The sequence below is a fragment of the Panthera pardus genome, unplaced genomic scaffold (assembly GCF_024362965.1).
Source record: "Panthera pardus isolate Hobbes unplaced genomic scaffold, ASM2436296v1 HiC_scaffold_20, whole genome shotgun sequence".
NCBI classification, from domain to species: domain Eukaryota; kingdom Metazoa; phylum Chordata; class Mammalia; order Carnivora; family Felidae; genus Panthera; species Panthera pardus.
Window position 1 is genome coordinate 60,495,263 of NW_026526766.1, and position 19,829 is coordinate 60,515,091.

The following is a 19,829-nucleotide window of genomic DNA, read 5'->3' on the forward strand; positions in this document are numbered from 1 at the left end:
TTAGACACGTGGTGTCGAGAACTGACACTCTCCAATGCTCACTGTGAGCCAGGCGCGGTGCCAGGCTCTTTATGTGCATTACCTCATGAAATCCCCACAATGACCTCATACAGCATGTGAGTTATGGGAAGTGGACTTGTCCAGGACCACACGGCTAGTGAGTGGCAAGGCTGAGACTTGAACCCTGGCTGTCTAGCAAGGCTAGGGTGAAGGAATAGCACACCCACACCAGACCTCCCTGTGATGTTTGTAGGGCCGAGCGTTAGTACTGGTGCAGGACCACATTCCATATGTCTAAATATTTAAGTTACAGACAAGCAAATAAACTGTCCAATAAAATAGTTTCTATCTCCCCATAATAAATATACCTTCCTAATGATATGGAGGGCCAAGTTTGAATTCAGAATTCTGGGGCTCCTCAGAGCTTCAGGCTGGATACAGAGGCAGGCAGAGGGGGAGCTGGCTTTGCTCTGGGGCCCATCCCTATAGCCAAGCCCAGCTTGGTCCATACCTTCTCCCCTTCAGGCATCAGAGCCTCCTGACCACCCTGGAGATGCAACCCAACCTCAAGAGGGCTGACCTGGGCCAGAGGCTTCCTGGCCCTGGAAGGGGCTCCAGCTGTTTGGGCAGGGAATTCAGAGCCGAGGAGGTGGTGTCAGAGGAAGGGGGTGTAGGTCTGCGGCAGGGAAGGTGTGTCCCAGTGGCCTTGTGGATTCTGAGCCCCATGGTACCCAAGTGAGTCCCCACCCTGAGCTGGTCCCAGGTGTTCTGATGTAAGGGCTGCTCTGACCCTATATTATGCTGCTCTTTCCTCTTCTGCAATACAGCAAGGCCTGTGAATAATTCAGCATTTTTTAAAAATTAAAAAAATTTTTTAAACTGAACTGAATTTCATAAAAGAATTTCATTGGTGATATTAACGTTCTGATTGTGGCCACAAAGTAATGAGAACCTTTTTACTTCAGTTCCTGAGGCTCACACATCCAAATGGATGCCACCCCAGGGGAACACATCACCCTCAGCCTTTCCATGGGCTTCTCAAGTCACTTCTGAACTCCTCTGCCAGAAAGGTCAGCGGAGCCAATGGCTTAGCCTTTGGAGAAACCCTCTTTGGGGACAAACCACACACAGAAACCACTGACTCGTTGTCAGTTTATACTGGGAAGGGCTCTTGGAGATGGTCACACATGCTCCCTCCACCTGTGGCCTGAGGCACAGAGAGGTCCAGAGGCTTGCCCAAGGTCACACAGCTTGTGTGTGTGTGTGTGTGTGTGTGTGTGTGTGTGTGTGTGTGTGTGAGGGGGTGGATGCGTAGCTGGAATGATCCCATTCCATCTCTACTACTTCTTTCATTTTTAACTTTTGAGGACATTATTGCTTTTTGAAAACTACCACAAGTTGTTTGGGGCCAGGTCCAGTGCCGAATGAGGGTGGTGACTGAGGGCTACATCTCATGGCTGGAGCCCGAGTGAGTCTCTTGCCCTTGGCTCAAGGTGTTAGCAGAACAGGGTCGCACACATTTGCCTGGGGACAGCCAAGTGTCTCCGATCATGGACCCCGTGGGCGAGGAATTCTGCCTGACCAAACGGGAATGCTGGTGTCCCGGCAATGACTCCCCCTCCTTCTTTTTCGCTTCCATTGGGTGATGCAGGTCTTATCCCTGTTTACAGTTCTCCTTGGAAATGCATCATGTCCAGCCATCACATTTGTTCACCACTCAAAACACAGGGCAGAAACTCCTCAAATCCGAGGGTTCTTCAAGGAGGCAGCACTGTCGCTGTCCAGCTTAGGGCCCTGAGCCCCTCCTCACTGCCCCTCACACCCTCCACCCTCACGCACTCCGTGGAGCTGGCTTTGGCATTTCACTCCTGCTGGGGGAGCATGCGGGGCTGTTACGAGGTGCACACTCTCCTAGACCTCCTGGGTCCTCGGATCACATCAAGTCTGTTCGCACCTCAGGCTTTTGCAGTAGCTGTTTCCTCTGCTAGAAAGTCTCCCTAGCTCTTTGCATGATATTCTCTGCATTCAAATGTCAACGCTCCTCACTTCTCAGGGATGGCTTCCCTGACCCACCCTTCTTAAAGCTTCCTCACTCCAGGCATTCTCTAGCCACTGGTTTTTCTTCTTTACTGCACTTTTCACGTCCTGCAATGTTCCTACTTCTGTGTTTATTTGCATGTTATCTGTTGTTCCAGCTCTCCCTCCTCCTCCTCCTCCCGCCCCCACAACTAGAATTAAGCTCCATGGGGTCAGGATGTTATCTGTCTTGATCACTGAGGTATCCCCAGAACCCAAAGCAATACCTACAGAGATCTTTTCCAAGCCTCAATTTTTCCATCTGAGAAATGAAGAGGTTGGATCAGATGATCTAGAAGTTTCCTCTTGGCAACATAGGTAAAAGCCTGGCACAGTGGTAATGACAGAGGATTTGGAAGTAGGCAGGCCTACCCTCCAGCCCTGGCTCTGTGGTTTGCTAACTGTGACTTGTGGTGTGGTCCTATCTCCTCCAGGTCTCTGTGTCCTCTCTTGCTGGTTGGCCATGAGGGTTCAGTGACATGAAGCACGCAAAGGGCCCAGCCCAGTGTCCAGGACATGGAAGGTGCCCCACAAATGCCACCCACTGTTACTAATAGTAAAGGAGTCTTGCCCAACCTGGCCTCCCAGTGTGCCTGGCGCAGCTGCTAACCCAGGATGCCCTAAAGAGCCAAGGATCTGCCCACATCTGTGCTGACAGGGGTCAACAGTCCTCCAGAATGTGCACGTGCTACCTTACTTCCTTTTTTAAAATTTAAATACAAGTTAGTTAACATAGAGTGTAATAATGATTTCAGGAGTAGCATTTAATGATCCATCACTTACATATAACACCCAGTGCTCATTCCAACAAGTGCTCCCATTTAATACCCATCACCCATCTAGCCCATTCCCCTCCCCCACCTCCCTCCATCATCCCTCAGTTTATTCTCTGTATTTCAGCATCTCTTATGGTTTGTCTCCCTCTGTTTTCATCTTATTTTTGTTTCCTTTCCCTTATGTTCATCTGTTTTGTTTCTTAAATTCCACATATGCGTGAAATCATATTATTTGTCTTTCTCTGACTGACTTATTTCACTTAGCATAATACACTCTAGTTCCATTCACTTTGTTGCAAATGGCAAGATTTCATTCTTTTTGATCACTGAGTAGTATTCCATTGTATGTATATACCACATCTTCTTTATCCATTCGTCAGTTCATGGACATCTGGGCTTCTTTCCATAATTTGCCTTTTGTCGATAGTGCTGCTATAAACATTGGGGTGCATGTGCCCCTTCGAATCAGCATTTTTGTATCCTTTGGATAAATACCTAGTAGTGCAATTGCTGGGTTATAGGGTAGTTCTGTTTTTAACTTTTTGAGCAACTTTCATACTATTTTCCAGAGTGGCTGCACCAGTCTGCATTCCCACCAGCAGGGCAAAAGGGTTCCCCTTTCTCCGCATCCTTGCCAACATCTATTGTTTCCTGAGTTGTTAATTCTAGCCATTCTGACACTACCTTACTTCCTTAACCAATTTCCAATTATTGGGCATTTACGCTATTTTGAATTTGTCCCAATTACAGGACTGCAGAAAGCATCCTTGTATCTAAATTTTCTGAACACATACTGGTAGTTATTGTTTCAGAATAAATCCCCAGAGGCATAATTGCTGAGGCAAAGTATATAACATACCTAAACATGATTCTCCCATATTTGGGCCAAATTATTCTCTCCAAATACGAGAAATTAAAATCCCACTGTGTATGAAAGTACCCACTTCTCTGCATCCTTGACAACAATAGGTATTTCGATTTTAAAAATCATCATCAGTTTGTTAGGTTCAGAAAAAAAAGTATGTCTCCTTTTAATTTTAATTTGGGTTTCTCTGATTAATAATTAGAGCGAGCTCCTTTCAAATACTGATAGGCAATTTTTTATTTCTTAGGTGCACTTCTTTATGCCATATTGCTATGGTGAGATAGTCACAGCTTTTAATGTTTTGTTTTAATGCATCCTTGCTATTTTTCCACTTTTTACTATTTAGCTATATTTTCTTTGATTTTTCAATATGATTTGGGTCTGTTTCTGGTTATTGACTTCGTTATCAGCTATGTTAAAAGTATTACACATTACTTGAATTTGCATTTCTCTAAATGCTTTAAGCATCAAAGGAATGACGCCCCTTGACTTCTGTCTTGGACTTTGCTCCTATGAGCTTTCTCCAATGCACACAAAAGCATCGAGGGCTGGTGGTGTCTGTATTTGAGTCCCCTTCATTCAATCTAATGATTATATTCAGATGATATTTCCAGACCTCTTCCCTACCCAGAACATGCTACTGGGTCATTCTTCCAGGTTTCTATGACCCTTTTAAAGTCAGGGGTCCAGATCTGAAGCAAACATTCTCAGTGTGGTCTCACCAGGGAATAAATGAGTATAATTTTTTAACCTCTTTGACATACTTTAGCAGGGTTATTTCTTTGTGGGGACAGTAGGAGGACCAAAATCACATCATTTATTTAAACTTTGGGGGCCCTATGTATACTTATTACATGCATACTTGTAAATCCACATCTTTTCTCTTGCATAGCACTGTTCTTCATCCAGGGGGTGAGGGGTAGGACGTGGGGGGAGAACATTGGAAATATGGCCGTTGACCTCATTTCTGTGGGAAGAGTCCTTGGAATGGAACAGGTGTAGCCAAGCCCGGAAAGGTGACCTCATTCTTACTGTCTTTGCAAGCACAGAGTTGAAGCCGTTGCCACCACATTATGTCCCAGGCCATTCATCACTTTCCAGGTGAAGCCAGCACCAAACTCCCTTGGGCAAAACAATGACAGTAGGAAGAAACACTCTCACAATTGTCTGAGAAAAAGCTAGTAGTTTTTCTTCAAGCAGGCCTCCGATTATTCAGGGCAGAATTTCTCCCATTGTAGAGCTGACACTGAAGGCTGATTAATTACTCATTCTCTGAGGTCAGGTTTATCATGAGATGCTAAAAGTTTCTGAGAAAATAACTTTATATAGATAGTCCCAATTACTGACAGGTTGTGCTCCAGCATATTTTTGAAAGGCAGTTGTTGGAACTTGGAACATATTTCCCCACAGAAACCATGTTATAAATAGTGGTGAGGCTCCCAGGCTAGCCCACACAAGCTTGCTAACCCACAATGTGACTAAACCTTATGGGCCTGTCATTCCAACAGAACCAAGCAGAGTCCTGCTTTCTGGGAGAGGGGAGCCTCATGGACAGAAGACAGGAGAAGGCGAAGAAGCCATCCCTTTCCACATCTCGAGCCACCACCCCCGGAGTGACAAAGCTGGCAGAGTTTCTCTCTAGCATCTGGGATTTGGGGATCACAAAGTCTCATTTGGAAGGTCCACTGGGGGGTATTTAGTCTCCTTGCTCCTGTATTCCAGTTTGTAGATCATCTGAGGACCTTGTTAAATGCAGATGCCAGGGCCCTACATTTTGATTCAGTATGTCTATGAGATAATTTAAGAATCTGTATTTCTAAAAACCTTGCAAGATCTCAAGAATACACAAATCGGTTACCACTGATTAAGCCCCTCCTACAATCTGATTACTGGATCTTCTCAATAGCAACTTCCAGATGTTTGCTGAGCTCCATCTTTTAGACTCGTCTGGCACTGAGAAGCTGTCTCTCCAGGAAGAGCCTTCCACTTAAGGCATGCTTGCCCTCTATGAAACTAATGCAGCATCTGCAGCAAGCCCATAACCTGTATTCCACAAGCAACGTCCTCCTCGCGAAGCTGTTCCCTCTTATGCACAACAGCCTCTCAAAGGGCTGAAGACAGTGGCATGCTATCCTGTCCCCAGGGTGCTGTCCTCTACCTTTTAGGCAAAATAGTCTCTGTTCGGATTTCCACCCTGACTGTGATGAAATGGCTTATATCAGACCAGAGCTCCCATGAAGAAACATTCAGAGAAGTAGAATAAAATATAAAAATAGCTGTTCAAAGGCATAACAAAGCAACCAGGACATCTAGGACTTGAGGGGCAAGATGCTGGAGAGAAGAGAATGCTTTGAGCAGTGTCTGGCTTTCTTGGCTATTTCCTTGCTGATTTGTAAGTAGGAAGGCTAGCTGCAGGGAAACCACGCTCTGGGTCAGAGTTTTCAGCAGTCCCACAGGGAGAGGAAGACAAAAAACAGTAGTTCCGGGTTATCAGGATTGCAAGGCTTGTAGGCCCAAGGTCTTGGAGGAAAGGAAGTACAGAAGAGTGTGCCCAGTTTTCAGACTAGCATTTGCACTTGAAATATTTCATGGTAATTAAGCTGCATAAAGCAAGAGGCTGAGAAACCAAGAAGTGGCTACTGAGGGGTTTAGAAATTAAGCAGAAGTATTTGGAGTCTCACAGGATCAGGAAGACAAAAGTTGAAGCCCAGGGCCAGTAAAGATTTCAGCTAAGAACACTAAAGAACAAATACCAGGAATAAGGGCAAACCAAAATAGACAAGGCCTTATAAAAACCAAAACCAAGCCTGGAATCCACTCAATTATTGATTGATTGGATTAAGGTGATCTTCCCTAGTCTAACAGCCTTCTTAAAGAGAAATAAATCTCTGAAGAAAGATAACACATTCTGTAGCTGCTATATTTTTTTATCTCCAATTAAATTAATTAAATCTAAAAGATACACCAGGAAATAGGACCAAATAATGGAAAAAGAAAAGGAAGGAAGGAAGAAAGGGAGGAAGGAAGGAAGGAATGAAGGAAGGATGAACAGATGGGAGGAAAGGAGGCAAAAAGAGAGGAAGGGAATAAAGAAGAAAACAATAAAGGAAATAAGAAAAATAGACAATAGTAACAGACACACAGGTGATCCAAATCTTGATGTTATTAGACATGACTTTAAAATAGTAACATTTATGTGTTCAGGAAAATAGATTAAAAGATACAGAACATTATCAGAGAACTGGAGGCTATGAAAGAAAAAAAGAATAAAACAAAAAGTCTAAAAATGAAAGATATGACAACTGAAATTAAGAACTCAATAGATGGCGGAAGCAGTATATTATCAGAGCAGAAAGTAGGTTAGTGAACTGGAAGAAATGTTAGTAGTAGTAAACAGTAATAAATATTCAGACTGAAACACAGAGAGGGAAAAGGGGTCGAGAATAAGAAAGGAACATAAGAGATACAGGGAATATTTTGAAAATGTCTAGCATGTGTATAATTGTCGTCTTGGAATATGAGGAAAGAGAGAATATTTAAAGGGATATTATGCTAGAATCTCTCCAAACACACATCAATTCACAGATTCATGAACTTGTATTAACTTTGTGAACTACAATCAAGATAAACCCAAAGCAAACCCCATTTCAGTACAGCATAGTAAAACTGAAGACCAAGGCACAAAATCTTAAAAGCAGCTAGGGAAAAAAGATGCATTACCTTCAAAAGAGCAACAACACAACAGATGAACACAGGGGAAGGGAAGGCAAAATAGGATAAAAATAGAGAGGGAGGCAACAGACTCAAATACAGAGAATAAACTGAGGGTTGCTGTAGGGGAGGTGGGTGGGTGGGGGGGATGAGTTAAATGGGTGATGGGCATTAGGGAGGGCATTTTGGGGGATGAGCACTGGGTGTCATATATAAGATATGAATCACTGGGTTCTACTCTTGAAGCCAAGATTACACTGTATGTAACTAACTTGAATTTAATAAAAAAGAAGAACTTCATAATGGAAAAAAAAAAGAGCAACAAAAAGTCAAGCAGCTGAGTTAATAGAAACAATGGAAGCCTGAAAACAAAGAAATCATCTTATAGTGGTGAGAGAAATCATGGACAATCTAGAATTCTACACCTTAAAATTAAAGGTGCGAGAAAGAAAATTTCAGACACCCAGAAACAGAGAGAATTTGTCTATGGCCAACCCACAGTAAAAGAAAGACCAAGAGTTCTTCAGGTAGAAAGAAAATGATCATAAAAAGAACAGAACTGCAGGAAGGAATGAAAAGTAATAAAAAGTGCAAATATGTGAGTAGATTTAAACAAAAAATGACATCAGGGCCAAGAACATCCAGGAAAATCTTAAAGAAGAAGAAAAAAGATGAAAGATTACACTACTGGGTATCAGGTCTTATTATAAAGTTTCAGTTATTAAGACAGTGGTATTGGTTAAAGGATATGCAAATGGACCAATGGCGAGAATGGAAAATCCAGGAACAGATCCATGATGCACACTACATATATGACAGAGTTGACACTCTAGCATGGCGGTGCTGGTGGTGAGGATGATGGACTTTTCAATAAATGGTCCTGAATCAACGGGTTATTAATATCAACAAAAAATGAATCTTGATCTTACCTCAGACCATGCATAAAATCAATTTCATGTGGATTCTACATCTAAACGTGAAAGGGAAAACAAAATTTCTAAAAGATAAGATAGGAAAATGTTTTCATGAGTGTGGGTGGGCAAAGACACTTAAACAGAACACAGACATACTAATAGTAGAGAAGACTAATAAACTAGACTACATTAAAATTAAAATAATAGAGAAGACTAATAAACTAGACTACATTAAAATTAAGACTACAATAAACTAGACTACTACCAATATACATCATTAAGAGAGAAAAGGTAAGTTCAAGAATGGGAGAAGATATAAATAGTACATATAACCACCCAAGGATTCATGTGCAGAATATAAAAACAACTTCTATAAATCAGTAAGAAACAGATGGAGAATCCAAGTAGAAAAATGGGCAAAAGACTTGAACAGGAAATTTGTAAAAGAGGGTATCAAAATGACCAGTAAAGATATGGAAAGATACTCGACTTCATTAGTCATCAGAGAAATGTAAATTAAAACTCGAATGAGATACCTCTACACACCCACTAGATTGGCTAAAATTAAAAAGCCGACAATACCAAATGTTGGTGAGCATGTGAACCAACTGGAACTCTCAATCACTGCTGGTGGGTGTGTAAACTGGTACAACCACTTTAGAAATCTGTTTGGCACGGTCTACTAAAGCTGAACATATGCATACCCTGTGACTCAGAAATTCCACCCTACATATGCACCCAATAGTAATTTGCACATAGATTCAACAAAATACATCAAATACCTAGAAATAAATCAAACACAGTATGTGCAAGAATTCTATACAGAAAATTACAAAGCATTTCTGAGAGAAATTAAAGACATCCCAGGTAAAAACAAGAATATACAAAATTCATGGATTGGAAGACTTTATTATTAAGTCAATTTTTCCTAAATCAATCTACAAATTCAGTAAAATCCCAATCACAAGCCAGAGCAGATTTGTATGTAGGTGTGTGTAAACTGACTCACTACTCCTTTCTCTGGCCCTGAGGCTGCTGTGCTAAAGGAGGAAGAGAACCACAATTTTCTGAACACCTATTGTGTGTTTGGGACTCTGCAAGATACTTTGCTTTGCTTTACTTTATCTAATTCTTATATTTTATAAAGGAGATATTGTTATCCCAATGTTGTAGATGAGAAACAATTTCAGAAAGGTCAAATGACTGGCTCAATGTCACTGTATCACTAGTGATCACTATCACTATGTCATTTGATTCAGCTGTATATAAAAGAAAAAAAATTATCAGTGACTTGGGCATAGTTTTTTTTTTCCTCATGTAAAAAAAATGTCCATGGGTAGGCAGTGCATGGTTGCTAGGGCAGCTCCACAGTGTAATCAGGGAGCCAGCTCCTATCTGTAGGCAACACCACCCGTGCTCGCTTTGGCAGCACATATACTAAAATTGTAGGCAACACCACCCTCGAATGAAGTTTCCTTCTCACAGTCACTTCTTGACCCAATGTGGCTGCTAGGTCTCTAGCCATCCCATCCATATCCAGCCAACACGCAGGAGAAGGGAAGCACTCCCGTTAAAGGAGACTTTCAGAAGTCCCACGTAACACTTCTACTTATATTCCATTGGCCAGACTTAGAATCCTGGCCATATCTAGCTACACGGGAAGCTGGGGAATGTCCCTTTTCAGCTAGGTGGCAACATTCCTACTTAAAAACCAGAGTTGTGTTAGTGAGGTGGACGGGGGTTGTGGATGTTGGTATGGACAACTAACCATCTTTCAGAGTCTCCCAGTTGGGAAGTGGTGGCACCAAAATTCAAATCTAGCCAGTGCCCTATTCCTTAAGACCCTCCATAGGTTACTACACCCTTCCCCCCACAGCCTGTGTTCCTCTGCTACACTACCTGTCCCCCATCGAAGTGAATTCCTAGGGAAGCAAAAGGGAAGAGGAGTTTCTTGGGGAAGGTGGGAAGCAGAGGCAGCAGCACTGTGAAGGATCACCTCCCTAGGGAGCATGCCTACTTTTCCACGGCCCCTTTCCTTCCTCCTCTCTAGAACCTAGAGTTTGCCTAAAAGTTCCACGTTCTTTGTCAGGAGCTCACACGGCAGTGATAATGAGATGGGTGAAGCTTTTTCTGGGTCACCAGCTCCAGTTGAGCACCCACTTGATTTGTGTTTCCTCCAGTTCTGCCATGTTGCATCGACAGTCATGGGTGGTTGCAGAAGGTTCTTGCCAGAAAACATTACAAAACTCTTCCAAAGAATGAGCCTGTGCATTTGATGGGGGATTGGGGCCACCTCTGAGGTCCCCAGGGATTCCAGGGCTCTGGGAACATTTCCATCTGGTGCTTTGGTCCAGCTCTGTGTCTCAGCAGGAGGACAGGAAACATGTCCAGAGAGGTTGAGCCATCACCAGAGAAACCTAACTAGAGTTTTAAATGCTCACACTGGAAACAAACCTAACGGGACTTTGAAAAGTGAAAGCTGACAATGGAAATCATTGATGTCAAAGAGTCTTTAAGGGGGAGCAGAGTGGTAATGGGGAATCTCAGTGAGGAGAATAGGCCAGACAGTGGAGCCAAAGCAAGTGCCCAGAGACTGTCCTCACGAGGTTCTAGGAGACTGAGCTCTGGATGTGCTCAGGGAAGCACAAACGTCTGCACTTGTCCCATCATTGGAAATTCCAGTAGGAGGAGAGTGATGAACGTGCTCTGGAGGCCCATGACCTTGTTTTTCTTCCTTCCAGAACTCTCCTGGTTGCCAGTGAAAGAGTTGGGGATGTCCTGACACTGGCAACAGGTGTATGGAAGAGGGAACCTCAAAGAACATGTTCCAAGAGGAGCCACTGTTCTGCCTGATTCTGCAACTTTCTCTACTAGGAGTCACTTGGGGATTCCAAGATTTAACATTACAACCTGTCACACAGCTCACTGTAAGAACCCAGTACCATATTTACACAGAGCCAGAGAACTTAGCTGTGGAAGGACCCCTGCAGCTATTGGGTTCAAATCTCTCATTCTCAGTTGAGGAAACTGAGACTGGGGTGGGGGTGGGGTGACTAGCTATGGAGGCCGATTCATTGGTGAGAATGCCAGGATTGGTGCTAGATCTCCTGACCACCAGACCCACACTCTCCTGTTATGCCATCTATGAGAGGTGCCCCACTGAGACAGAGAGGGCTGATTTGGGTGCATTCTGTTCGAAGCCCGTTGCAAGTCTAGGCAGAGAGCATGGCAGAAGGGAAGGAGCCCTGGGTAGGGAATGAGCAGTCCTGGCTTCAGGTCCCGGGGCTGTCCCTGACCTGCTGGGTGACTGTACCAATTTCCTGGGGCTGCCATAACAAATTTCCACCAACAGGGTGGCTTGAAACAACAGAAGTTGTTTCTCTTCCAGTTCTGGAGGCCAGGAGTCTGAAACTAAGGGCTGGTTCCCTCCAGAGGCTCTGCAGGAGAAAACGTTCCATGCATCTCTCCCAGATCCTGGCGGCTCCCAGCAATCCTTGGCACTCCTTTTCTTAAAGATGCGTCATTCCAATCTCTGCCTGCACTGTCCCATGACCTTCTCCATGTGGCAAATCTCCCTCTGCCTTTCTCTTCTCAGGACATTCACCACTGGATTTAGGGTTTACCTGAATAGTCCAAGATGATCTCAAGATCCTTAAATCAATTACATCTGCAAACACGTTTTTTCAAGTTAAGGTCACATTCACAGCTTCCAAGGGTTAGGACATGGACATACCTTTTTAGGGGCCACTATTCAACCGACTACGAGGATCTTGGGTATGTCTCCTTAGCCTTTTCTGCCCCTTAGCTTCCCTAGTGAGAATGTCAAGAGCTCATTCACTTGGTTCTGCAAGTGTCTGCTTGTCTTCATGGACACTGATGGACCCCAATATCGGCATCAGCTCAGCAGCCTGTGTCAGGCTGACCACAGTCCCCAGCACTCACGTATAACACAAATCCAAATTCAGGAACCATTTCCCACCTCTCTAGACTTTCCTTTGACCGTAGACTCTTGGAGGTTAGTTGGGGAACTTGGCGGTGGTCAGACCACAAATAAGAATGTTTTATTCAACCATGGGCCCCACACCCCAAGGAGAGACGGTTCGACAAGAGCAAGCACGGAGGATGGGCTAAGCACGGAAGGGGCTGGATCAACACAACCTGTTCAGGGCCGGGACCGGGGGAAGCGAGCGAGGCGTAACACGGAAGAGGGAGCCAAACACCTCAATAATCAAGACCAATGACATTTGAAGGCAGTATTTTTAAAAATCAAAACAAACACACACACACACACAAAAATCCACGAGGAACATCAGAATTTTAAATACAGACAAGATCCAGTGTTGCCATTGTGTGACCTAAATCACTTAGCTCACCCTAATCCCAGTCCTGGGAATCTTATCTTCATTTAAAATATTGATATTTTGTTCATCATGGATTTGTGTGTGTGTTAACTTTGAATTTTAAAAACTATTGCATTTTGATGAAAATACTTTTCATCTTGATTACTGAGGATTCAAGCATGGCTTTAAATTTTGCCCTTAGGTTCTGCGCTAGGCATATGAATTCCAACTGGAGGGATTGGGGCTGTTTAGTTTGGGCAAGGGACATCTCTGGGGATATGGTCACCACAAGCTGGACCTGTGGGGGTCCTACGAGACCAGTGGAGGAAATTAAAGGAGAAGTAGCAATTCTTTGGCTACTGGAAGGATCTGAGAATCTGACAGGAGGCTGGTCTAGATGATCTATAGGGGAGGCCTCAACCTCTGCTTTCAAGAGGCAGATGCCCCAGGTTTTCCCGAATAATTTCAATCATCTTGTAACCTCAGGATAATGTAAGAAATGCTGTCTTAATTTTTTTTTTAATTTATTTAGTTTGAGAGAGAGAGAGAGAGAGAGAGAGAGAGCGCACATGCCAGGGAAGGGCAGAGAGAGAGAGAGGCAGAGAGAGAATCCCAAGAAGGCTCCATGTTGTCAGCACAGAGCCTAACTCAGGGCTTGAACCCATGAACCATGAGATCATGACCTGAGCCAAAACCGAGAGTTGTACGCTTAACCGACTGAGCCACCCCAGCACCTCAGAAATGCTGTCTCTTGCTTCAAACCTTAGAGACAGGGACTGGGTGTCCTGGAATTTTGGAAGCTCCCCATGCCAGGAGGCTGGCTCTGTTTTAATGGCACTAACTCCCTTCTGGGAGGCCTGTCAGTGAGTAACCCATACTGAGGGGTAAAGTGAACAGCCCCAGGAATAACCACAAAGTATTCCATTCCCAGGCACAGAGTTATGGGGGTGAGGTCAGCCTCCTCACTAGCTCCAAATAAAAATATTAAAATGAAAAAAATTAAAGTCAGTGACCTGGAAGATGCTGTTTTACAGTCAGAGCATTCCCCCCAAGACACCACAAAAAATGATCTTCCCAAAATGCATTCCTGTGTACTGCTCACATTCGTGCATGGCTCACCCATCCTGCCACATCCATGCTGCTTAGAACGACATTCGAGGCCTTCTCATGGTGTCTTATGAACCTTAAGCGCCCCGGCTTCACAGCCCTCGCGTGTAACCATTTCTGTCTTTGGTCTCCTAAGTCCTCAGTTCAGTTATTGTGCTGCCTGCTTTCATGGAATCCTTTGCTTAGTCTTTGTATTTTCCTAATCTTATGTTATTTTGAGGTTGAGTCTAGAGTGTCCCTGGACTCAAGTCTCTGCTGATAAGCTACGAACTTTGACACCTTTAAAAATAACACTTGAAATAAAATGAGTTGTTTCTGTGCATTATTCAGCATCTTAAAGAACTTTCTATATGCTCATTGATTTTTGTATGAAAATATTTCTTCCAGCATTTTCTAGCTAGAGTGTTTTTCCAGCTTCCCTCAGGTGCCAGCATGATCTAAAGAGTTGTTTACAAAATGTGTCCTAATGATTTGCCATTTTTTTGAGAAATCAATAAATCATTCTTATAGAGTTGGCTCTGATTGAGATTAAATAATGGATAAAAAAATTATATATAAATGATTTTATATACATGTGTATATATATAACTTTGCCATGAAGTTTAATTCCTTCAGTGGAGCTGTGGTTGGGTGGAAAAATTAACAACCTGAGCTCAGAGAAGGCAGAAGAGAATTACACCCACTGTTGTTGTCAATTCTGGCTGGTGGTTAGAACTAAGAGACAGATGTTACTATAGTCATTCACCAGGGCCACCATCACCTGATTCTTGATAACACCCTGATAGGTAATCACGGGGGAACTTCTGAAATACTCAGGAATGCCACATTACTGGCTCTCTCACAGCCCTCCAAGATAAACAGGGAGGGGTTAGTAATGCCTGTGGGAACATGTGGAGACCCTGTCCAAGGTCCTGCTCCCAGTTATGACAGCAATGAAGGGCCAGGCACTGTGTCGGCCACCGTACCATGTGCCATCAGAGGACAGTATTTTTACTGCTACTCTACAGATGAGGAAACAGTGGCTTGGAGAACCCAAGCTCAAGGTCACACAGCTAGTAAGTGGCAAAACTGGGGCTCAAGCCAGTCTGGCCAGTCTATGGCACATGTTTCCCAAAGTCTACTTGAGGGGGTCTGTCCTCCCCTCGAGGCTGACAGGAGCATCAGTGAGCCTGAGAAATGACATTGCAGGTCAGAGGTACATGGAGTGAAACTCTGGCAGAGGGTGAAAGGCAGACTGCCTGTAGTTGGTGCTATAAAAATCACAACTCTATCGCTTACATAAACACTGTGTTTTGTGCTTGCAAAGCACCCATACCTTATCTGATCCTCACAGTTCCTTAGAGGGGCATGCAGTGGATGGCTGGCTATCCCCATTTAACAGGCTCGGAGAGGCCAAGTGATTTGCTCAGAGTCCCACAGCAAAGGCTAGAATAAGAACTGGGTACTTTGTGCCACCATCATCAGACAAGATGATCAAAAGAGATGGGCCTGAGGACTGAAATGGGCAGACCGCGGCACTGACCTTTCCTGAGATGGTCTTGATCTGCTTGGAGCTCAGGGGCTCGAAGTCCACGCCGATGTAGCCCTCCATGGCGGCAAGCAGATTCTTCCGGAGACAACGGGATGAGTTGGCTTCTGTGTGCACCTGCTCCCACCAGGAAGGCTCATACCAGCCTGGGATGATCCATTGGTATTTGCTACCATACATGTTCTCCTCATATGCCTGCAACAGATGGGTTGACCATGAAGGTACCAAGAGTCAAACATTTGTTCAAGGCTTTGTGCCCTGTGAGACAGGTGGAGAGGGCTCAGGCCTCCTCTTACCAGAGAATTTATTAATTTTTCTCCTTGTTATCTCTCAAGAGATCCAAGGTAGTTTACTGGAAACATATATAATAAAATAATAAACACTGAATAAAAATTTAAATATGAGGGCCTGGCCAAAGCCAGATGAGGACACTATAAGAAAACTATAGACTGATATCCCTGATGAATATAGTTCCAAAAATTCTCAACAAAATATTAGTAAACTGAATTTGAGAACACATTAAAAAGATTATACACTATGACCAAGTGGCATTTATCCCTGGGATCCAAGGATTGTTCAGCATTCACAAATCAATAAATGTAATATGTCACCTTATTGGAACTAAAGATAAAAATTATATGATCATTGCAATAGATACTCTTTGTGCACTGTGATGAGCTGTGCACACTTTATTTACTTATTTATTTTTGTAAGAAAGAGAGAGAGAGAGGGAGGGAGCACAAGTTGGGGAGGGCCAGAGAGGGAGTGAATCCCATGCAGGCTCCATATTACCAGTGCAAAGCCCGACATGGGGCTTGAACTCATGGACTGTGAGACCATGACCTGAGCTGAAGTTGGAGGCTTAACCGACTGAGCCACCCAGGCACCCCTGACCTGTGCACACTTTAAAACATGAACCTTAAATAATCCTGCAGTTCATTCCTGGAGAGCCATGAACACGTTGGGAAACAATTGATGTCACACCCCTCTGTGTCTCTTGGCCTACAGCAGAGGCCAGGAGAATGTGACAAGAAGAGACTGATTGCTTTGGACTCCAGGAAGGTTCTGGTTGCCCTTCATTAGGGTCTCGATGCCAAGCCAGGGTCTGCCCACGGCAAGTGGGTCAGAGCCCCTAAGAGCATCTGTACATTGGAGAAAAGTTACTGTCAAGTCTGAGAGTTAGAGGAGTGCTCCTCCATTCCTCCATCTGGGGAGGCAACTCTTTTGAACTCTCTTAACGCCTAAGAAAGCCCGTCCTGCAGTTCGGAGCCTCTCATTGGGGTACACGTGAATTAGAATGTTTGTTCCTTAACTTAAACTCAGATCTCATCTCCACAGCCTCTGTTCATTGGTACAGTGAAGGCTCTGGAGAGTAAACCGAAATCACTTAATGAAAAAGCCTTTCAACTCCCTCAAAGCAGTGATCACATTGCCTTTTCTCTAGACTTCTCTGATGATATGGGACTTTCGCCTCCCCAATTCTAGATGATATACTTCTCATAATGAATCCTCAGATCATAGTCATTTCTCCAGCAGCTACATTATAAATGTTGCCCCCATCACAATTGTAGAAAACATAGGCAGCCCTCATATCTCAATTATGTAATAAAATCCTGGCTTAACAAAGGCAGGCAATCTCCTGGGTTTCCCTCTGATGAATGGGGTTTAGTCCCGAGAAACTTTCTTTTAAAGAAAAGATAATCCCAGATTCTGTCTGGAGGCTAGACTTTTGAACAAAAGGCTCCTCATATTGATCCCAGGTCACTGTATTAATGGCAGAGTCTGTGAGACTTTACAACTCTCATCTTTTACTGAAAGGGAGGAACTCGCATATCTTGAGCCCCTGTTACATGCTTGGCCAATTACACACATGATCTTATTTTATTTTCAAAACAACCTATGAGGTGGTATTATTATTTCTATCATACAGATGAAGAAATTCAGGCTCAGAGGTTGAAGAATTTGCCCAAACACATACAGCTAAGTCAAGGGGACAAGATTCAAAGTCCACTTTTGGAAATTCCCCTCTTTTCTTAGCAAAATAAAGAAAACTTTTTGGGAGCTTTCTCAACCTTAAAAGGTGGAGGCAAAAAGACAGCCGCTCTTATTAGGAAGGTTAAAGAGGTTAAAGAGGTTAAAGGTTAAAGAGGAGTCAACAGATGCAGAGCGAGGACGAGGGGAGCTCTACTCAGACACAGGCAGGTCTGCCTTCCTCTCTGAGGACAAAGACCTCGTGATAATTTAGAGGCAGCACAGAACAGGAAGTCAGAAGCCTCCCAGGGACCTGCTGTGACAGCTCTCTGACCTACCCTTGTCTCATTAGGAGCTGTTCCTTGCGAATGAATTTTCCAGAAAATAGAAGCTTAGTCCATCTGAAGGACGACACATCTTGTTTAGAACATGAGTCAGTCTGGATGAAGATAAACATTTTTCTACTGACCTTCTGTAACAAACAAAAAGGGAGACCACAGTCCAGCAACACTAGATTCTCTGCCACACACCAGCTGGGTAACTCTGGTGCACGACTCCTTGGGTCTCGGTTTTCCTATCTATAGCCTGTGGAAGGCAAAGCCTATCTCATTGGGTTGGTGTAAGAACTACATGAGATAATATGTGTACCGTGTCCGGCCAGCACTACATTCAGGAACATTTTAGGAACTCTTTCTTGTTCCCTTCTCCTTTCTGTAACGCATAGCTTTATTTTGTACACCAGTCACTGTTGTGGGCTGGGCACAGTAATGCTGCTGGGTCTAGGGTGTCACTCTTCATGGCCATCCAGTCCCTGTCCTCTCTGAACTTGCTGGTTTTAAACTGCTATGGCTTGGAACGAGGGGCACCTGGGCTGTTAAACATATGTGCAGAACAAAAGTAAATAGGCTTTGAGTGAGGGTCTAAGAGGGTTTCCTGCAAGGTAGGTGGACTGGTTTAAATACACCATCCACCATTGAAAGCAACTGAGGGGAAGGCTCCAGTCCTCCATTCTGACATTTCTGTCTTCAGAAGGGCTGCGGTTGTTATGCTCGTGAGCTGGGAGTAGCTGCTGGTGTGCTAGTCTGTCTCCTTTGTCAAAGGGACAGTTTTTGTAGGGTGGGGTCCGCTCTTCCCTGGGTTCCCCACTGCTCAGCACAGTGGCTGGTGTGCACAGGGCACCCGATAGGTGGTTGTGAGGTCACTAAAGGAACACCTTTCTGGTTTACACAGTCACCTCAGTTTTCACTTTCTCTGCCTTCGGTGGGAATGTGATCTCAAGACCTGTGGGCCACCAAAGAGCCCTGCCACGTGGCAACAAGCAGTCCTGAGCTCACCTTCTTCCGTCTCATGGACCGCTTTGGTTCTTACTGGCTGCAGACAGGTAACCACGATGTGAATTATTTTAAAAAATCCAATTTCCCCTTCTTATAATGTTTCCTTTTGCCTCCTCCCCTCCCCATGCAAGAAGGACATTTCCCTTTTCATATTACAGTTCACAACAATGACAGTAATAAACCCTCACATTGGGAAGGCAGTTAACAGTTGGGATGATGGTCTCCCTTCCATGGCCTTATTTAGGCCTCTTGACAATCCTGTGAGACAGATGGGGCAGGGACTGCTCCTTCCATTTTAGAGGGGAGGCAGCTGGGGACCAGAGGTGTAAAGTGACCTGCCTGAGGTCACACAGCTGGTGGGGCTAAAACCAGAACCCGGGCGTGAGTGTTAGAGAATTTAGAATAGACCCCCGAGGGGGGAGGGAGAAGACAAAAGTGACAAGACCTGCTCAAGCTGTGCTAAGCCCAAATGAACACTTTGCCACAGGGCTATAAATAGCTTTGCCGGAGTCTGCTCTTCCCCTGGTGGCAGTTCCAGGCTCAAGAACACAGCAACATGCTGCAAAGTTTGCAAAGCGGCATTTGGATGGCAGAGATACGGTTGTATCCATCTGATCTGCACTCTGACCCCGACACAGGCAGGAAGGCTTTTTTGGGGTGAGGAGTGGGGTGGGGAGTCTCTGCTCTGAGCAGCCCCTCCCTCTGTCACCCACCCATAAGAAGACACTGAGCAGACTCTCTTCGGGATCTTCCAGACCTGCCAGAAGAACTGCTTCCTAACCAGATAAGGCTCCAAGCCCTGGAGGGCGGGTTCCATCTGAGGGTCTGACACTTGGAATAAACAGCCAACAAAAAAGCTCTACAGAATCCCTCAACAAAGCCACCTGCAGACCCTAAGATAAAGCCCATCTCAAAATACCCACCGTCCAATAAGAGGAAAGAGGAAAGTGGGACAAGAAGGTGGATGGTGTCCCATGCCATGTGGAAGGCAGGCAGCCTGGGGCTTTGGGTCAAGAGGCAGACAGCCACTCGGTCTGTTCTGGAGCGGAAACAATGGCTGGAAATGCCACTCAGGAAAGAATCCCAGTGCATGGCACGGAGAGAAATCACAGCCACACCTCCACTCGGGTTTGGCTCAAAGCAGAACATGAGGTCTGTCTGCAGTTTTTGGAGAAGGGAGATGGCCAGCGACCACTGTGGTGTCTTC

The 19,829-nt window shown here is 44.5% G+C and overlaps 1 protein-coding gene across 1 annotated transcript in view; it reads right to left on the reverse strand.

The window, feature by feature from the left end:
• GABBR2 (gamma-aminobutyric acid type B receptor subunit 2) overlaps positions 1–19,829 on the reverse strand; it is a 349,708-nt gene that overhangs the window by 139,505 nt on the left and 190,374 nt on the right. Inside the window, exon 6 of the mRNA XM_019454378.2 lies at positions 15,312–15,512. Coding sequence (XP_019309923.1) covers positions 15,312–15,512 — 201 coding nt within the window. The remainder of the gene's footprint in view (positions 1–15,311; positions 15,513–19,829) is intronic.